The sequence below is a fragment of the Babjeviella inositovora genome (genome assembly GCF_001661335.1).
Source record: "Babjeviella inositovora NRRL Y-12698 unplaced genomic scaffold BABINscaffold_1, whole genome shotgun sequence".
Classification (NCBI taxonomy): domain Eukaryota; kingdom Fungi; phylum Ascomycota; class Pichiomycetes; order Serinales; genus Babjeviella; species Babjeviella inositovora.
The window spans coordinates 428,056-446,541 of NW_017566838.1; the positions used below are offsets into that span (position 1 = coordinate 428,056).

General features: G+C 44.9%; 8 protein-coding genes and 3 non-coding genes across 11 annotated transcripts; 9 read left to right on the forward strand and 2 right to left on the reverse strand.

The window, feature by feature from the left end:
• Positions 1 to 490: 490 nt before the first annotated feature.
• BABINDRAFT_164151 (uncharacterized protein) lies at positions 491 to 1,729 on the forward strand (the record flags this gene model as incomplete). Its single annotated transcript, XM_019130227.1, has 1 exon — positions 491 to 1,729. The coding sequence occupies one exon, from the start codon at positions 491 to 493 to the stop codon at positions 1,727 to 1,729; it is 1,239 nt and encodes a 412-aa protein (XP_018987670.1).
• A 247-nt stretch (positions 1,730 to 1,976) lies between these two features.
• BABINDRAFT_t9 lies at positions 1,977 to 2,049 on the forward strand. The gene has a single exon. It is a non-coding gene; the product is annotated as a tRNA-Phe (tRNA).
• Positions 2,050 to 2,206: 157 nt separating this feature from the next.
• On the forward strand, positions 2,207 to 4,014 carry BABINDRAFT_158960 (uncharacterized protein). The gene has a single exon (XM_019127379.1). The coding sequence runs from the start codon at positions 2,257 to 2,259 to the stop codon at positions 3,604 to 3,606; it is 1,350 nt and encodes a 449-aa protein (XP_018987671.1). The 5' UTR covers positions 2,207 to 2,256; the 3' UTR covers positions 3,607 to 4,014.
• Positions 4,015 to 4,186: 172 nt separating this feature from the next.
• Positions 4,187 to 4,468, forward strand: BABINDRAFT_30156 (uncharacterized protein; the record flags this gene model as incomplete). Its single annotated transcript, XM_019131477.1, has 1 exon — positions 4,187 to 4,468. One exon carries the CDS (start codon positions 4,187 to 4,189, stop codon positions 4,466 to 4,468), a length of 282 nt encoding a protein of 93 aa, XP_018987672.1.
• A 471-nt stretch (positions 4,469 to 4,939) lies between these two features.
• On the forward strand, positions 4,940 to 5,013 carry BABINDRAFT_t10. Its single transcript has one exon. It is a non-coding gene; the product is annotated as a tRNA-Ile (tRNA).
• A 318-nt stretch (positions 5,014 to 5,331) lies between these two features.
• BABINDRAFT_158962 (alpha-keto acid decarboxylase family protein) lies at positions 5,332 to 7,380 on the reverse strand. The gene has a single exon (XM_019127380.1). The coding sequence runs from the start codon at positions 7,166 to 7,168 to the stop codon at positions 5,378 to 5,380; it is 1,791 nt and encodes a 596-aa protein (XP_018987673.1). The 5' UTR covers positions 7,169 to 7,380; the 3' UTR covers positions 5,332 to 5,377.
• Positions 7,381 to 8,700: 1,320 nt separating this feature from the next.
• Positions 8,701 to 8,772, forward strand: BABINDRAFT_t11. The gene has a single exon. It is a non-coding gene; the product is annotated as a tRNA-Gln (tRNA).
• A 218-nt stretch (positions 8,773 to 8,990) lies between these two features.
• On the reverse strand, positions 8,991 to 10,472 carry BABINDRAFT_164154 (uncharacterized protein; the record flags this gene model as incomplete). Its single annotated transcript, XM_019130228.1, has 1 exon — positions 8,991 to 10,472. One exon carries the CDS (start codon positions 10,470 to 10,472, stop codon positions 8,991 to 8,993), a length of 1,482 nt encoding a protein of 493 aa, XP_018987674.1.
• Positions 10,473 to 10,865: 393 nt separating this feature from the next.
• Positions 10,866 to 11,127, forward strand: BABINDRAFT_158964 (uncharacterized protein). The gene has a single exon (XM_019127381.1). The coding sequence runs from the start codon at positions 10,910 to 10,912 to the stop codon at positions 11,120 to 11,122; it is 213 nt and encodes a 70-aa protein (XP_018987675.1). The 5' UTR covers positions 10,866 to 10,909; the 3' UTR covers positions 11,123 to 11,127.
• Positions 11,128 to 11,888: 761 nt separating this feature from the next.
• On the forward strand, positions 11,889 to 13,412 carry BABINDRAFT_164155 (uncharacterized protein; the record flags this gene model as incomplete). Its single annotated transcript, XM_019130229.1, has 1 exon — positions 11,889 to 13,412. The coding sequence occupies one exon, from the start codon at positions 11,889 to 11,891 to the stop codon at positions 13,410 to 13,412; it is 1,524 nt and encodes a 507-aa protein (XP_018987676.1).
• Positions 13,413 to 15,363: 1,951 nt separating this feature from the next.
• RPL42 (60S ribosomal protein eL42) lies at positions 15,364 to 18,275 on the forward strand (the record flags this gene model as incomplete). The annotated part of the gene is made up of 2 exons (XM_019126795.1): positions 15,364 to 15,478; positions 17,808 to 18,275. 2 exons carry the CDS (start codon positions 15,364 to 15,366, stop codon positions 18,122 to 18,124), a joined length of 432 nt encoding a protein of 143 aa, XP_018987677.1. The 3' UTR covers positions 18,125 to 18,275.
• Positions 18,276 to 18,486: the final 211 nt, after the last annotated feature.

An 18,486-nucleotide genomic window follows, 5' to 3' on the forward strand; every position in this document is an offset into this window, starting at 1 on the left:
TAGGATGGTATGACTCCTAATCTGAGATAGCTGGTTTTATTTTATATACTTTTACGGAAAGAGCTTTACATGAGGGAGAGCAAATGCTTGACAGACCGCTACGAGAGGTGAAAATCGTGGGCTGAGAATCCTTACATGTCTGAAATAACACACGTTTACTAGAGGTAGTCGTTTGTGGTTTCGAAACTTATTCTAACTAATTTATTTTCTAGCAGCATAATATCTAAGCTAAGTAATAATAGAGTTCTTGTATCCATGATGAGACCATTGTGTATCTGCTGCTTTTTGTTCTGTTAGCCTGGCTGTCCTTGACTTACTCTACTCGTCACACTTTGGTATAAACCTCTACCAAGGCATATAAAAATGCTATACACGCATATTGGCATATCAGAAGAAGAAAATATGGTATATCTAAGTGGGATAGTGCCTCAGTATCCAACCTGCTCTCTGCGTTTGTATATGGTTAGTCCTTTCCTGTCTAAACCTAGCCATGCTTCCCATTACCCAAAATTTCGCCTCTGACGACCAACATCAAAATCCTTCAGAGTGGAGATATTTTAAAGAAACTAATAAACTCTCTATCACCAAGCTCTGTCCAGCTATTCTGGGTTCAAATGGTCATATCATGATTTCTCCAGAGACCAATCTATTATCTACGTTGGCCAATTTGGGAAACATGGCATCTACGTTTAACGAATCGCTCAGGGCTGTTGAAGAGGCTAAGCAATATGATCCTTATTTCAGTAATAGACTCCCCATGGTGCTAGCTCTTGAAAACACCGCCAGTGCCACTGTATTGGAAAATGAAACTATGGACACTTCCAGGCTGGCACGGGTAAGTTCTAGCGATGAAGACTCTATATTCGAAGATACTTTTAGTCATTTCAGCTTTGATTTGACCTCTCCAGAACCACTGAACTATTCTGAAAGGTTTCAAGAGTGCCCTGTCGAAAGCCGGACATGCCAGGTTCACCTCTCCAATGATTTCTTAGATGACCACACTAGTGCTATGATTAAAAAGGAGTGGAAGGTATGTTGTATTCCTTTATATATACCTCCACCTAACTATATTTTGGAATCCTTTGCCCGTAACCCACACAGCCAGTACAACTCTCTCGACCCTGAGAGTATCATTCCTTTCCCTGAATTACCTAAACTCAAAACTCAAACCTCCTTGTTGCAATTCTTGCATAAAGTTCATGCCCACAACGTCTCGCGAGACAATTATTCTCATCGGTTGGAGTTCCTTAAAAATTTGAATGGAGCAGCCTTGTGGGGTGCGTCCATCAAAACACCCAGTATGAAGCTCAAACATAAATATGACAGCAATCTCTCGAGAACCAACACCTTCCGAATGGGTGAGAATCCGGGGAGATCTAACTCTAGAAGGTATCAGCCCCTTTTCAAAACCCAGCAAATCCAACAACAGCGATCAATCAAGTTAATGAGAAAAAGAACGATGCGGTCTGAGGCGATTCATCAGTCGAACATCGGTGCTGTGGTGGATCTCATTCACATGCATTGTCTGCACAGCATCGATGTCTCTGCTTCCGGTGAATCCAGTCTGCAGCTCCAACCCCGAAGCATTGATGATATCTATCGGCCTACCAAACCAGAAAACTTTAATTTGGAAGCTGTTGATATTGGAACTCCGGGGTTTATGAGGAGTGAGGAGTTCCTCAACTACACCCGTGCTGTTTCGTCGCTTAAGTTCTGGTCTACCAGGTAGAGCACATATTTGTATAAGCACACTTTGAAAACAGTGATACTTTAACTTGACTATTATTTCAAAGCTAGAAGTTCAGGTGCTTGTTTATTTTTTGATGAATAGTATCCGGATATATCCAGCTGCTAAGCTCTTTATACAGTTGTATCCATTGAAGTTCTTGCATATGTAATAGAATACTGATGCGACGCAGAAATTAAATTTCCCTACTGTAGAAGGCAAACAACATTACTTTTATGTGTATCCAACAGCGGCTTTAGCTCAGTTGGGAGAGCGTTAGACTGAAGATCTAAAGGTCCTGTGTTCGATCCACAGAAATCGCATTTAACTTTTTCAAATCCAAAGTATAATAGCACGTGATCAATATAATGCAATCGGCTCATCCACAAAATTGATCTGCATGTGTTTGGTACTCAGCGTGAGTATATCATACAGAAGTGGTTTTATTAGGTCTTCTAGGATATCTACAAGGTGTGTTTAACGTTACCTGTTACTCTTTCTCCTCAAAGCAAATATTTAGCCGCAAGTAAATGAGTGTTTCTACGCTGTTTGGTGGGGTACATGCGACGCCACCACCCAAAGCCACGTCTACTGCCGATGGAGATAGGACGGCAAAGTTGACTCCAATCACCGTCAATGACCTACAGAATAATCCGATGACCCCACAGTTAAGGGAGCAGCTACACACAACGATACAGAAGTCTCAATGGGGTAAAGGGTTTGCTCCTATAGGTGTCCTGGACGAGAACTTCGAGCCAGCGTCCCAACTGCCTCCATCTTTAGAGGGTTCAATCAAACTGAGACCTAAGGTACCTTCCACCAAGTCTCCAAAAGAGGCATTGGTGCCGCTCTCCATAAGCCTTACCAACTCACCAGCGTTTTTGCAATCGCTAGGTCAGCCAAGGAAGTCCCCGACTCGTCCTCTGTTGTCCGTCAGAACTCCGCAGCCTACATCGATAATGACTGCTGGGAATGTGGGTGGTTTCAATATTATAAGCCTGTCAGTTAGGGGCCAAGACTTTGTGGGTGTCACCTCCAGTACCAGGTACAAGAGCCCCGAAGCTTCTTTCATCCGGACCCCAACCAAGCGCAGAGTTACCAACCCCGGTCGTTTACTTAATAGAGACAGGGCTCTATCTGACGGCAGCGGAGAAGAGATTGTCGTGGATAGCTCCAACCATTACCTTGAAGGTGAAGAGGAACGGGTGGGAGCAGTACAGAACCTTGGCCTTCCAAAGTGGTATCACATGGAGAACTTGATGCACAACGCCCAAACCCCTTTTGTCATTTCGCTCTACTTACAGTTGCTTTTCAATCTTATCCTCACATCTATCGTCCTCTATTTTGTTTACATATTTATATCGACAATCAGTGTCGATGTGAACAATAAGGTTGAGGGCTATATCAGTGAGATTTCGCAGAATATAGCTGCTTGCAGCAGAGACTATTACCGAAACGAGTGTTCTCCCGGCCTCCGGAGGCCGGCATTAGAAGAAAAGTGCCTAGAATGGGAGAAATGCATGAATCTTGATCCCAATGTTGTGGGACGGGCAAAAGTTGGAGCAGAGACATTTGCCGAAATCATTAACGGATTTGTGAAACCAATAAGCTGGAAGAGTATCACTTTCATCAGTTTAGTAGTTTTCGGTTCCCTCATCTTGACCAACGTAGCCTTTGGGAGTTATCGGCAGAACCAGTTACGATATGAAGCACCATACAGCCAGCAAGCGCACATTCCGCCTGAAAGACTTAGCGGTGGCCGTTACAGCGGCCACCCTTCACTGCCATACTTTAGCAAACTAGCCTACTCTTCTCTGGAAAGGCAAAGTCCTTCCCCTGTATGTGACTCCTCTAAAAAGTTGGCAAAATGGCGCAGCTAAGATACTGGAAGTTGTGCTAGAGAGACGTGGAAGGAAACGCGCCAACTGGGTACAGCTACCAGTTATAGCATTGATTTATATACACCTATGAATTAAAGATATGCTTTGATAGTACAATTCGTGTATGCGAAGATAACAGTGGAGGTGAGATAGAGCTACAGGGGCTAGAAGCCGAATTAGTAAAAACCTTCAATAACAATCAACGAGTTCCTTCGACAACGTTCATATCATAAACTGGATACCCCAACACCGGAAGTGTCTGCACAAACCAGCACCTACCGTTTTGAAAACACCAATCCGCTGTAACTGTTTGAAGTAGCAAACTTTGATGCTTTTTTCCTCACACGGTCCTGCAATATCTTTTAACCAGGGCTGACTAGTTGATGTAGCTAGTGCTTGAGTATGCAGAGCCACGCATCAGTGTGCAAAATGCTTACATAAGCTCCGACGCAAAGAAAAAGTAGCCAATGAGTAATTACCTTTCTCGATTACGGCTGAGGTTCAATTTGGTATATCGAGACAATACGCATCAACACTTGTGTGCCCCAAGTTAAACATACCATCAACCATAAAGTCAAAAATGTCAGCCGCCAAGTTTGTTTTACCAGTTGCTGTCAAGGAGTTACGTTTCCACTTATCCCAAACCGGCCAAGCTTCTGTTCCATTGAGAACTTTCTTGACCCAACACTACCCAACTTTGAAGAAGAGCAATCCAAATGTTCCGATTTTGATCCGTGAAGCTTACTCTGTTCCACCATCTATCACTGCCAGATTCGAAAAGGGTGTTGAAAGCAAGCAGTCGGTCGACGGGTTGACCGCTGCCCAAGTTGATGCTACTTTCAAGTCTTTGCTCGGGTTGTAAAGGTATGTGTTTCCTCCACCTTAAACCGACAACGGCTTTATCCTCGCACGATTCGGCTCTTCATTTCCTACGTATAATCAGTTCGCCGTTCAAACTTGCTCCTAAGACTCGGAAGGAGTAATGCTGGCACAGTGGTCTTCCATTGTTGGTCCCCAATCTTTATCATTCTGTCTTGAAGGTCGCTGTCATACATTTCCACGATTAACTATCCACCTTACCCATATATTTCTGATGCCTCCGCGGACCACACTTTTGCATAAGGTATTTGCATATCTATTTATTTTACTTTAAACTATGTTTTTAAGCCACTATCCTCTCCCCTTTGTTAAACCTCGGACATTTTTATATGTTGAGCCACTTATATGATAGAAGCCCTTTTTTATAATGCGGCCTTGGGAGAATTTAGCCGACAGTAGAGGACTGTACTTTATTTTGACTCAGTAGCGTATATAACGCTTTTAACCATCTAGTGGTCCCTTGGCCCAGTTGGTTAAGGCATCGTGCTAATAACGCGGGGATCAGCAGTTCGATCCTGCTAGGGACCATTTTTTTTTTATTTCCGGCGAACTGGAACCATGGCTTAGAGGTTTTCAATTAATTTTCTTTTATATTTCTCGTTATCAAACGACAGTTGTAACTCTGTTGGGTATAAAGTATATATAGGAATATCCGATTTGCAGCTTTACTGATACTTGCCGCTGTTGGGTTTGATCTGGATGGTATTTGGATCCTCCATGCCCAGATTCAGTAAATTTACCTAAGAAAGCCAGTTACAGATTAAAGAGGCCAGACACTAGTATAGCACTATAGGGGTGCCCTCTTTCTAAATCCCCTGCCTCTTGAGCTACCACACGTTTTTTCATCTACCATATTGATTAAAAGCTAGTATATAACTAAAATATTGACATGTTACTTTGAAGTCTGCTTACCACAGATTAACTCAAATCTCCACGGAACGTCCATTCTGTCCAACATTAACTCAACCAACTGCAACTGCAGACCGCTCCTGAACTTTTTTTCGTTCAACAACTGGTCCAAGTCGTCTTTTTGGGAAACTTTGGTGGTGAAAGCAACATCACCGTTAATATCACCAAACACCTTGAAGAACTCGCACCACTTCCAGTTTGGTGCAATATCGTTATAGGAAGAGTTTGGCCCGTAAATGATTCGCTCGACAGAATAGCCATCGTTGTTCAACAAGAACATGGTGGGCTTGATATCTTGACGGACATATGTAGCCAATTCTTGGATAGTCATTTGAGCGGAGCCATCACCTTGGATTAAAACCACCCTGCGAGAAGTCTCTTGGTTCATGTCACGAAGTGCAAGAGAACAGCCTAAAGTGGCGGGTAAGGCATAACCGATAGATCCGTAAAACATCTGGGAAACAAAGGTCATGTTGTGCTTGAATTTGAAGTCTGCAATCGCAAAGAGGAAGGAACAAGTTTCCACGACTAAAATGTCATTTGGCTGCAAATAAGCCTCCAAGGCATCCACCAAGTAGGCTTGATTCAAGGACTTGGAAGTGGTCGAGGAAGCCTTTCTAAGAAGAGGCTCTGGCAAAGTGTTAGCTTGCATCTGAGACACATCTAGCTTCTTGCACATTGCTTCCAAGACATGCTGCATCATGTTTTCACCTTCGTAAATCTGGTCCCCGATAGCAATGTACTCTGGGTGTAGCTCAACCACTTGGACCTTATTTAAATTGAAGGTGTAACTCCCGTTATTGGTTTCGACATCAAAGATACCAGCGTGGAGCACAAAGTCACATTCTTCCATAAATCTTGCGACACCTTCACACGACTGCACACCACAGTAGGTACCAAACCAATTTGGCAAGGATTCATCAACAACACCTTTCGACATAGTTGTGGAGAATAGCCTAACATTCGTGGAGAGCTTTTCCACTAACTTGTTAAAAGTCTCGTTGCTTCTGAATTTCGATACCAAAATATCAGCAAGAACCGCAGGCCTTTCGGCATCGTACATGCGTCCCAAAATCTGTTCTGCCAAATCAGAAACTTGTTGGGGGTTAGCCGCCGGAGAAAGCGCTAACCGAAGGGGAGTCTTAGTCAAGCGTTCCAGTGAAACCATCATATCGGCATAGTTAGAGGGTAAGTATAAGTAACCCGGTCTCGACTTTGCGTACACGGCCTCTAAAACTCTATCCACCTGTTCACAGGCCTGGTCCAACTCTTTGATGCTCTCCTTTGCGATGCAAATATCGTCAACCATGTTCTCATACACGTAGTGGTTTGGCGCAGCAAAGAGCTTCTTGTTTGTCACCAAATGGTGAAAGTTCTTCGGACCCTGTTTCTGGCCCATAGAACTAGTACCAACGATGTGCAAAACCGGGGCATACTCGGCGAACGATCCAGAAATGGCGTTGATAGCGGACAACTCGCCGACACCAAACGTGGTGACGACCACGCCCATCAATTTGCCCAACGACAGCTTGGCATAACCGTCAGCAGCGTAACCCGCGTTAAGCTCATTACAGCAACCAATCCAGTTCAAACCCTTGACAGAGTAAATGTGTTCCAAAAAGTTAAGATTGAAGTCCCCAGGGACACCGAAAATAGACTTGGTGCCGACCTGGCTGATTCGGCGGAAGATGTATTCTCCCAAGGGAATAAGATCCCCGCTGCCTTGAGTAGTTTGGAAGTGAGAAGATACGTCAGATGTAGCAATTGGTGCCATGGTAATAATGTATTATAAAGTAGTGTGAGTATCATCTAGACATCTAAAAGGTAGTGAAGGGGGACTGGGCGATTTATATAGACTATGTTTTAATAAACTAGGGTATATGCAGCAAAGGGGGATTCGGCCGGGTACCTACTTTTTGCACCAGTTTACTATGACGTTACCCACAGCGCTAACGTTAAAGTAACCTAACCTTCCGCGGAGAAATGGGTATTTTCAGAGAATCAATGCCAACGATACTTATCTGCAGCAAATAACGTTTACCTCGCATTTTGACACCTGCAGCTTAGCGGTAATGGACGGTTATTGAAGGCAATGGACGGTACCCACGGCAAGGCAAGGTTATCCAGGTCCGAAGGTAGCCTGCTACTGCCGGTTATACCCATAGCTAGCCGTGTAATACCGCGCACAGGGGTTAAGGCGGGAATCGCATCATATCCCTCCATACTGATATGCTTCGGTTGCGTGACAATGCGTGGGCTACGGCCATAGACAAGATACAAACAGGGAGGAAAATATATTTTAATAGTTCTTAGTGGCCTCGTTTAGCCAGATCCGTGCCTCAACTGACTTTATCAGGGCAATGACGCTAGGGTTGAGAGCAGCCGGGCTACAGAGTGCTGCGTGTGAGCACATATATTCGAGTTCTAAATATTTACGCCGTATCAGTGTAGGGCATTATTAGGCTCATAATGCCGTTAGTTTCAGACGGCGATGGCCATGAAGTAGGTAATGCACGACGTTTCACCAATGGGTCCGATATAAAAAAAACCGAGATCGAGATTGATAGCGGACATACGATCAAGTAAGCTTGGGGCCTTTACCCCCCACCTAGATAGAGGGGTTCCACAATATCAGTGGTACATATAATAGGTAATAGTGGATGTCATTAGATAGTCGAGATAATTCTTTTCACAGGTAGAAATATACGGAGGATAAGCCGGAAGTTCTTTTATACTGAAGGTCGATAGGGGTACCGTCATTGTTGGATGACGGTATCTCATAAAAGTGGCTCGAAAAAGATACGATGTTTAAATGTTGAACGATTAGTAGTTACATAGAATGTCGTCTGATCGGAGGTGAAGGGATATCAGTTGACGACACCTGCAAGATTAAATGGTACTTTTTGATAAGTTACTTTCGCCTAGACCTTTGCGTTTGCGAAAGAAGACTTTCCCTTGCTACGAGAAGCGTAGTGCAGTGGGGTATGCGTCTAATATCATTTTTCAAGGTTCACCACCCGACAGGTACTCCCTACCACATCTATTGGAAGAGGTTGGATTCAATTCAGACATACTGGATATTATCGAGGCCACAGGTTTCACTGGGAGTAAAGGAGCTCCACGGCAGAACCTGAACTAAAGGTGGATTGTTAAAAAAAACTATAGGGAAAATCTTTCCAGTAGAATGCACGTTTTTTTAGCCCAATTATGCACCTATCAGGTTAGTAATGGTTCACACGTTAGAAGTTCTTCTCTGTTTTCTTTTAATCATTGATTAAAGTTGTTATTCAAAATCGCTACAGACCGGGTTGTATAGTGTAGTGGTTATCACTGTCGGTTTTGATCCGACCAACCCCAGTTCGAATCTGGGTACGACCTGTTTTTTTTGGTCAGCTAGAAGAGACCGAGGCTTTTATTAATCAGATTTACGACTGCCATTGAGAATACGCAAAAAGTAATTTTGAAGTTCAATTATGATACAAGAAAAAGCTTTAACGAAAACCAAAACCAGATGGCAGGTATTTAGTACCTCCTACCAACAAACAGACCAAAAAAACAAACATACTGTGCCCTATCTCTTTGGGCAGCCAGTTTCTCTAGCTCACTACTCTATCATGATTTCTGATCCAGTACTCAGAGGGGTTCCCGGTGGCATCATTCTTCTGCTTGCGCCAGGCCCTACTGATCATCATGCCCGTCCGCAACTTGTCCTTTTCGACTTTATCCAACAACCCCTCCAATTTCTCCTTGGCCCGCAAAATCTTCTTCCGCTGAGTGTTTTCTTCGGCCCCAAGGGCAATTGGTGGCAACAATTCGTCCAAGAACTGGATCTCACGTTGGATCTTCTGAATCTTTAGTGAGAGATCATCCTTCTGCTGGATCAAATTCTGGAGCAGGGCTTCCATTTGAGGGTCCGCAGCCCTGACTTCTTCCTGAGAAATCTTCCGCACCACCTGGAACTGGCGTGTTGTGCTTGAAGCCGGGCAGAGCAGTTGAGGCTCCGCAGCAGTCGTGGCAACGGGCTGCTCCAGCGGCTTGTCAAAAGCGGTGATTCTACTTGGGACAAAACCGGTAGATATTGGAGTGGCGTTGCGCCCCTGGCCTTTCTTTTCCACTGGTTCTACTGCCGGAGCTACGGCCCTGTGTTTTGGTGGATTTAAAGGCCTGAAGGTTTCGAACAACGGATATTCGTCATTGTCATCCAAATCGTTGAGAGTGGAGTTGGAACTCTGTGACGCGTGTCTACTGGAAGGCGGTCTGTCAGAGGCGTGGCCCGTCTTTCCCGTCTCTTTGCCTGTGAGAATACTCTCAGCACTCACATTCAGCTCGTAGATCTGCCTCACGTGCTCGAATGTGTTCGCCGGGGCGGCCTTCCTTTCTGTCACTGGTCCGAACTGTGAATGGTCCTGCGGGGTAGGCGTCATAGGGCCATCAATGGAGATGATTCTGGAGGATTTAGGAAAGATCGGCAGACTTGGAGAGTCTAACAATGACGTACCGTCAGAAAAGCTGTGACCAGAAGCCGCTGGGTCTTCGAACCCGTAAGCATCACCTGCATACGGGGAAGCGTTGCCAGGCACTGTCAAGGAGTCAACGCGCTTTTGCAACTCTTCGATGCGAGAAACGCGATTTGCAGACGATGGGAAGGCACTAGAGGGTTGAACGGTTGGCGTAATCGGATTTGTCGTTGTACTCGGAATAGTCAAGTTAACAGATACCTCAGTCTCAGGAACTGCTGATGGGTCTGGAGAAGCATTATCGCCGGCGATTGAGAACGACGAGGATACTTCAGGGAGACCTCGGTCCTGAGATTGCTCACTTTCTCCATCGGAGATAGCTTCCCAGGTTTTGGTGTCGGGCTCCGATAACGATAATCCCGGGACCGGATGATTCATGGCTCCAGACTTAGGTTCCACGTCATTTTCTGTATGCGCGGCAACTCCAGCTCCTTGGAACGTGAAGTGTTCTTCAACCGCAGTGTTGCGGTTCACGAAATGGCTGTCGTCAAATTGAAATTCATGGCTCGCAACGGAGGTTGCAATACCAGTTGACGCTGTTTCCTGGTGTTCTTTGCTCATTCTGGAAAGAATGTAATATAGTATGTAAACGTTTGTAAAGCGTGTTCGGCGAGAGGGGGATGGAAAACGGTGCTAGCGAGCGTGGATGTCTAAAAGACCTGTGTTAAAGCAGTTGTGACAAATCCCGGTGAAAATCTCTGGGTTTAACAGGTTGGATATACTTGACGTGGGGTATCTCTTGTTTATGATGACTGGTGTGTGACTATACAAACCCCAAAACACAACAAACGCCTCAGATTTTCGCTAATCTCTTTACGCGTGACGAAAATTTAAAGCCCAGGACCTGTCTGGTATTTGAGACGCGACACACGTGAGGCAGAAAAAAGACGCGTCGGTCGTGGGTTCCATCGTTTCATGGCTTTCATGGGTATTGTGTGGATATACCAGAGGAGTGACATCCAACAATGTAGCAATCAAGAAATAAAGTAGAACAAACTATGACCTCGGGGTATATGCTGAGAATCACTGTAATTCGCTGGGTTCGACGCCAAACAGCCGGATTGAGAATGTACCCCCTATGTCTGTTTACGCAAGCCGAAAAGGGATCTGGAGCATGTTGGGCAGGGGAGAGTTCTGCCCCTAAATACACCTCATTTTCGTACTGTGATATTTCATCGATAAACCTAATCAGATATAATGCTTTATTATAGTAAATACGTAGAAAGTAAGGATCGTAAGTGCATAGTACGAATGGCCATCCATTACGCGGTAACATGAAACCTTCGGGTTAATTGTACGGTATGAAAGCAGTACAATGAGTTTAACTGGTTAAATATGTACCAGTGATGCCCTATAACTTGATGAACGTAGACTCATCCTACCAGACGGCCTGCGATTCGTATGACTAGTTTGGTGCCGAACCCCACATAAGTTACTCCCAGAACCTGGAGAACGGCCAAAAATCAATAATTTCTTTGAAACTAGCAATGCGGAGATGTATCTCTCCAGAATCCCAGCGATGTAGGTGTGTAGGACCGCCGCTACTCTAATAACTGAGCTCGGACTACTCCGTATCGCTAGGGAAATTCCCAGATAACACGGAAACGGCAGGCCCTTTGAGGAGTAATGACCATAAAAGAAAAAGCTTGTCTGCTGTTTAACAATATTTCCCTAAAATTTCAGCGCTGGTGAGATAGTACCATTTATAACGACAAACTATGGTTTTGTTGTCCCTCCTTTTACGACAACTTACGGCTTGTCAAGTAACAAGGGGAAGAGGATCCGGGGTAGCCGCACCCCGTGCATGAGCAAATGGTTTGCTGGGTCATCTCCCGTAGGATATTCTGTGCACATGCTAAATGTCCGCACATAGGCAGAACTTCAAGGCCTTTAAAATTCACCTATATTTCCACGACCCACCAAGTGGATAATTCTTTTCACAGGTACGGAAAGACACGACCAAAGTTCCTGCGCCACATGCCTCTCTTTACAAGAAGGTCACTGGCCCACCGATCCAGAACCCAGGACTACGAAAACGCCCCTTCTGCTCAACCTTCCTCCCAAAATAGGCTGTCTACGGTACGGATTCCCCAACGGAACGCCCCAGAAGGTCAGACCCGAGAAAGAGGCGATGGTCATCTGCTACGTCGTACCACCAGCGACGAGACGCTTACCACCCTAGTCAATACCATCAACGATACAGAGTTTCTCCACAACGGGGCCGATGTGCGTAACCAAGATGAATATGCACACCTGGTGCAGCGGTTAGTTAGATCCAACTCCAGCCCCCCTCCAAACGATACGGAATCTATCTTCGCTACCCGGTCTATTGCTTCTATCGAAACGGTCACGGATAAGTACTTTAATGAGCCTGCCACACACTTCACAGCCAAGCGACAGCTCCCCATTGCGTCGGGGTTTATGAAAAACGGTGTGCTCATTTTCCCCCTGGAAACATCGTTGCAGATCCATCGCTTTTGCAAGCAAAACTTGAACAATAGCCGATTTCTCGCGAATCTCATCGATGGAATGCGAAACCAGGGACTTGGACTCCCGATTCTTCAAACTCATTCACCGATCCTAGGGGGTGTTTTTAAGAAAAATGCGCCCTTTATGGTCATTTACAGGTTCTTACCCCCGGTTGGGACCGATCATTTTAATCCCAACACCCCGCCTTCGCTCAATACCTGCTCCACCGAAAAGTATGAGTATGTCAAGGTCTACTATAAACACTTGAACAACCGGGTTTCAGGATATGCGTTACACTTCATTCCAGACCCTCAGTTCCCAGATCAGGGATTTGAGGTGATCATGTTAAACAACACCGTCAAAGCGTGCACGGATTGCTACGTTAAGGGCACGAAACTCCGGTTCTTGGGAACAACCTCGTCCAATTCCACGTTCGGGTCCAGTTCCATCAAGATGCTAGTGGTGGACGATGAGGTGCCGATCCTCAACGACTATTACAGCGAGAAGAAGGACAAGGAAAAGCGGAAGTTTGAGATTGCCAAAGGCTGTCCCTTACTAAACAACTATTTGCTGAACCCACTACGTAATTTTTTCAATGGCCTTCAAGGGAACCACCGACAACCGTTCCGAGTATTTGGCAAATGGGATGATTCTTCAGACTCGTCGTATGCCAAGCACCAGGCGTCCATGGGGAGTGTGGTGCTCAATAAAGTGGCCAAACACGGAGATATTTCGTTTTTTGAAAACCCCAACCCTCCCCATGACAAGGATGAAGCCTTTCGCCAACAACTCGAAGAAAGGCTCATATCCCTTACCAAGACCGCTAGCTGGCCTACTATGATGACTTTTGAAGATACCATATTTTCCGTTTCCCAGAATGAGAATTCCCTTATCTTAACGTGTCTTTTATTAGTGTTGCAAGACCAAGAAAAGAGAAAGTATCAAGCGAGCAGACGCCTTCTATATTCTGGTACTGAGCAGCACGGGGGTGGTAGAAGGGCACCGATTGCGATGGCCGACGCTCTATTTTAGAGCATACCCAATATATAAGTATCTCGGATGTATACATCGAAACTCTATGAAACTTCTTCTTGACGATACTTCCTTCCTTTGAATGTGAGCCGTGATATCACTATCTCTACGGGTAACCTCACCAGATTACTGGTATATTAGATAGTAGGGCAGAGGGTTCTGCATGTCTTCTTGTGCCAGGTGACACGAAGCTTATTTTACACGAGAATATCAAGCGGGCATGCGACGGCTGGTATAATCTGGGGATATTTGTGGGTATTAGATGGAGAGAGTTACGTAGACATTGGTGGTGGTGGTCGAAGTGCTCGTCCAGATAGTGGTCGTATTGTCCAGAACGGTACTATCGTCATATTCAACAACACAGACGCTGCTTTTGGTAGGGGTAAAAGTTGAAGTTTCGAGGGTATACGATAGAGTGGTAGTCCTGGTAATGGTTGAGAGTATCGTGGTAGTAGACTCATCGGAACTAGAAGCGGTGGAGGTCCAAATCGTTAAAGAGGATCCTGGCGTAGGAGAAGCAGGATCAAGAGTCAGAAATCCTGTTGTTGCTGTACCGGGACTAGGGTTTAAAGTCTGCATCACTGAGGTGGGAGTTGCGAACGAATTTTGGGCCAGAGTAACAAGGTGGTTGAGCGGGGTGTAGGATGAAGTCCCGATAACTTTCGCTATTGTTTGAGAAGTACTTGCCGGACCAAGTACCACCGCTGACTCCGAGGTAGCAGATGGATTGGATTCACCAGATATTTCTAAGATAGAACGGGTGTTTTCTTTTCCATTAGGAAAGATCGAAAGGCTTGCAAGTCCAGCCGTGCTGCTGGCAATTTGGATATCTGCAGAGTCCTCACCGGGAATGGAACTGGAACTAGGTTGCCGACTTATAGAGGCACCATCTGCTGTTCTAATAGAACCATGTTCTGCCTCGGAAGTGGCCTCAGGGACAGAATTCACGGACACTGTCTTAGGTGATGCACTTAGGAAAGCGAGTGTCGAGGGAACATCGGTTACTTGCAGCCCTTGGTGAATAGAATCGGGTATAGCAACGCCCAATTCCGTTGTAGAGGTGCTTTGCAACAAAGAAAGGGAGCTCAGGTGCTCACTCTTAGTTAAGGAACGGGTAGCATTATCATAACTGGCAAGAGAAACAACAGAGTAGTTACCGTAATATGGGAGTGTAGATAATATTTCCGTTTTGGTTATACCTGGTGTAACCGTCTCTGTGAGAATTCTGGTAGTGGTATCATCCTGTGCAGCATTTGTAGCCGTATAGACAGTATTTATCATCACCAGAGTAGTGGTGACCACTGAAGTATACTTTCGCACACTCGACGTTGGCATTGTCCGGGTAGACGTTTGTTGAGCCACGGTATCGTAAATCACAATGGTTTTAGTAAAGTAGACGACGGTTGTCAAAACGGTGGAGTAAATAATTGTGGAGGGAGAGAAGGTAATCACTGGGTAAATGCTGGACGGGACTTTGACCAGTGTTTCTTGCGTGATGGTTGTAGTATGAGAATCCTTCGTTGGTGTTGAAGGAGTGGTCAATACTGAAGTGGGGTTTGGCAGAGAAATGGTTGAAAACTCTGGATTACCTGTCAGAGCGGTGTTTGTCACCGTGATTGTTTTTGAAATCGTTTCATACAACGGAGAGAGCGAGGCACTTGCCCAGGTAGTGGAGGATTCTTCAACGTCACACCATACCGTCACATAGTTTGTTAAAACGGAAATTATAGTGGAGGTAACAATACCGTGAGTAGTTGGTGATCCGTAATCGAGTTCCAGGGTTGCTGTTTGCACGAGAGTACTATTGCCGTAGTATGTAGCCGTATTTACCGGAAGAGTCGATGAGGTATGCGTTTCCTGTGTTCTGGAAGCAGGCAAGTCAAGGGAGATAGGTGCACTTGAAGAAGGAATAGCATTTTCTGAAAAAGGACTAAACGTATAATTTGACGGAATGGAAAGAGCTGCCCCTGTTACCGATGACGCAAGTAAGGATAACAGTAAAAGCAAAGCTGTTTTACTTGGTGAAGAAATCATTGCTGCACAGTGGTACGTGTATGTGTCGCAGGGTAAGTGTACGACGAGAATTGGGGGTAATTGGCACGTTACCAAGTAGATATTGTTTTGTTTCTAAGATCTAGAAGTGGTAATGATATTTTTTGGAGCTTTGGGGGGGGAAAGGCCCGGGAAACTTCTCGCTATATATATGCTAGAAAAACGCACCTTTCTGGCTGAGCCAAGCGGTTTACAGAACCCCTTGGTAGTTGAACATAATGCTATAATCCTTATAGAGATTACCACAATAAAAGCGATGGCTGGTACTTTATCACTGCTTTAAGGCAACTGGATGAAATTACAGGAGAGAACAGAGAGTGTGGGCCATCTATGCAGACAATGCGCATAACCTCATTTACCGGCCTGTTGCAACAGTCGATAGGCGCTGTGCCCTCCGCTGCATTTGGCAATTATTCGGTATTCATCCCGACGATGATTACTCAAGAAGGACCCGGATTTAAACTGAAATGCGCCTTTGCAGGAAGTTTGTACCGATTATCTCTTGGTGGAACCTGGTTTGGTTCATGTTACCTGCACAAAGCCGTATTAGGCGTTTTTGGTCCAGGCATGCATAATATAAGCCATACTATAGGGCTGCAAGGCTAGCCGCGCCGCACATCGAGATGCATACCATGGCACTATCAACTTATCATAGTGGCTGGCGTACGCATATGCAAACATGTCGTATCGAATGTTACAATGGCCAAACATATAGAATCTAACGGTTTGTTGAATATTGGGAGTAAGAATCTCTTTTAACGGCAGTAACCGATCTTAGGCCATCTGGCGATTTAGTTTGCTTCAAGACCGAAACAATGATCGGTATAATGACTAGTAAGAGATTACCGATCTACTTTCGTTATTGAAGACTATGCGTTAGAAGTGGGACGAAAGCGAATTCAGTTTAGTCAATCAGAGACTTTACCGGTAATAAGGGATGTCAAAATACCAGCTTTATTAGCGAATTACCCTCGCTCTGGTTGTGTAATATACACTGATATTGTCCAATTCGCCGTGAGAGTATAAGAAGCAAATCTGCGGACAAAAGATGCCATATCAAACCGGATTACCCAGTTATCATAAAGATGGATGGCATACACGCTCTTGGTAGTTTTTCTTGGGGTATTGAGCCTTAAGATACAATAACCACAGGGGACCAACTCACCCTAAAGTACTTGTAGCCTACCTGTAAACTCAGCCAGAAAGTGGCGATACTTGTATCCACGTCGAATTCATTACCTGACATTCAAAACGTAACTCTTATTTGGTGAAGCAGGAAAGAATCGGCCATGAAACCAAAACATTCAATCTAGTAAATAGTATCTAGAGTTACCAGGCTATAGAATATCCGCGAATGCTCTTTGCCTGATACTATAAAATCCATGGCCTGGGTGCCATGCACTGATAAAGACTCGGGTAGTATACAAGCTTGAACAAAAAAAACACAGTCACATGTATCTTGAACGGTTTAGGAAGGGACTCATTTTTACGCTACGTGTTCTAGAATTTTTTTTCAAATTTTCCTCGAAAGGAATACCCCTACATCTCAATCACGTGCTCTGGAGTGGCCTTACATTTCGGCGTTCGTAACAAGTGAGATTTTCGTGCTCGAAAAGATTTTACTGCGGTGCCAGAAGGACATTTTGAGAGTGCGATTTAGATATCTTCCCTTTTGGGAAGCTAGTCATGGTGAAAAACTTTCATGCCGGTCTCCACGTTGAGAGCGCCCACTGCCACTACCAACCTTTGGCATACGGCCGGGTGACAAGGTAGTGCAGTACTACCGACCACCAGTCAGTGAGTGGACACAGGCAGTAGAATAGTGAGGGCGTAGGGTGGCATTGGTGGGAAAATCTGGTTAAAAAATTTGAAAAGTAGCTATTTTACTGTTAGTACACACTAATTTAGCTGTTCCAGTAAACTCAAATCAATCACAATGGGTATGTCATCCACAATGGTCCATTTGAAGAGGTTGAGAGATATTATTGATAGCTTGGGCTTCCGTGTCGCTTTATTCCAGTCCGAAGTCCTTCCTGTGCGATGAAAACTGAAAGCACCCAGACACTCTACCAAAACACATATCGCTGAACCCATCGGTATCCTTTGATAGATTACACCCCGAACAAAGACTAGGAAACCTCTACATTACGGGTTACCTTTGAATCCGAATGCCACATTCAAAACAGAATACCATGCGGGAAAGTTAGAAAAGGGCTTTCACCGTCCCCCAGATCAAACGTTTGAAGCTTCTCCCAGGATCACCAGGTAGCCTGACCGATACGGACTATCAATAACTCTCAACTGCTCATCTCCCCTCCAAATCAAATACTAACGCCTATGTAGTTAACGTTCCAAAGACCAGAAAGACCTACTGTAAGGGTAAGGCTTGTCGCAAGCACACCCAGCACAAAGTTACTCAATACAAGGCTGGTAAGGCTTCCTTGTTCGCCCAAGGTAAGAGAAGATATGACCGTAAGCAATCTGGTTTCGGTGGTCAGACCAAGCCAGTTTTCCACAAGAAGGCTAAGACTACCAAGAAGGTTGTCTTGAGATTGGAATGTGTTGTCTGCAAGACCAAGGCTCAATTGTCCTTGAAGAGATGTAAGCACTTTGAGTTGGGTGGTGACAAGAAGCAAAAGGGTCAAGCTTTGCAGTTTTAAGCATGCTGTTTCAATTTTTTTACGCCCGTTATTCGGCGGGTGTTTCTCTCATCTTATCTTTCGTTCCTTTTTATCTGATTAGGTACTGATTTTATGTGTAATTATTGTGTGTTTAGATTAGCAAAACATTACTTCAACGTTTTTTAAAGTTGTACTCCACTTGTAGCAACGCAATTATACCACAGCGTGCAACCAAACACTATGAGAACGAAGTGCCCAGTTTAAGCAGACTTTGAAGCATGCTGTAGTATACCAGTAAATGGCTCAAGAGGTTGTACAGTGTGTTCAGGCTTTTGTTCAGACCCAGTTAGACCATTTACTTAACGACGTTTATGTCGATGGCGGGCTAGTCTAGGCCTCTA

Bases quoted from the DNA above. Each gene is read 5' to 3' on its own strand.
- BABINDRAFT_158960 (XM_019127379.1), top strand. From the start codon at position 2,257: ATGAGTGTTTCTACGCTGTTTGGTGGGGTACATGCGACGCCACCACCC.
- BABINDRAFT_158962 (XM_019127380.1), bottom strand. From the start codon at position 7,168: ATGGCACCAATTGCTACATCTGACGTATCTTCTCACTTCCAAACTACT.
- BABINDRAFT_158964 (XM_019127381.1), top strand. From the start codon at position 10,910: ATGACCTCGGGGTATATGCTGAGAATCACTGTAATTCGCTGGGTTCGA.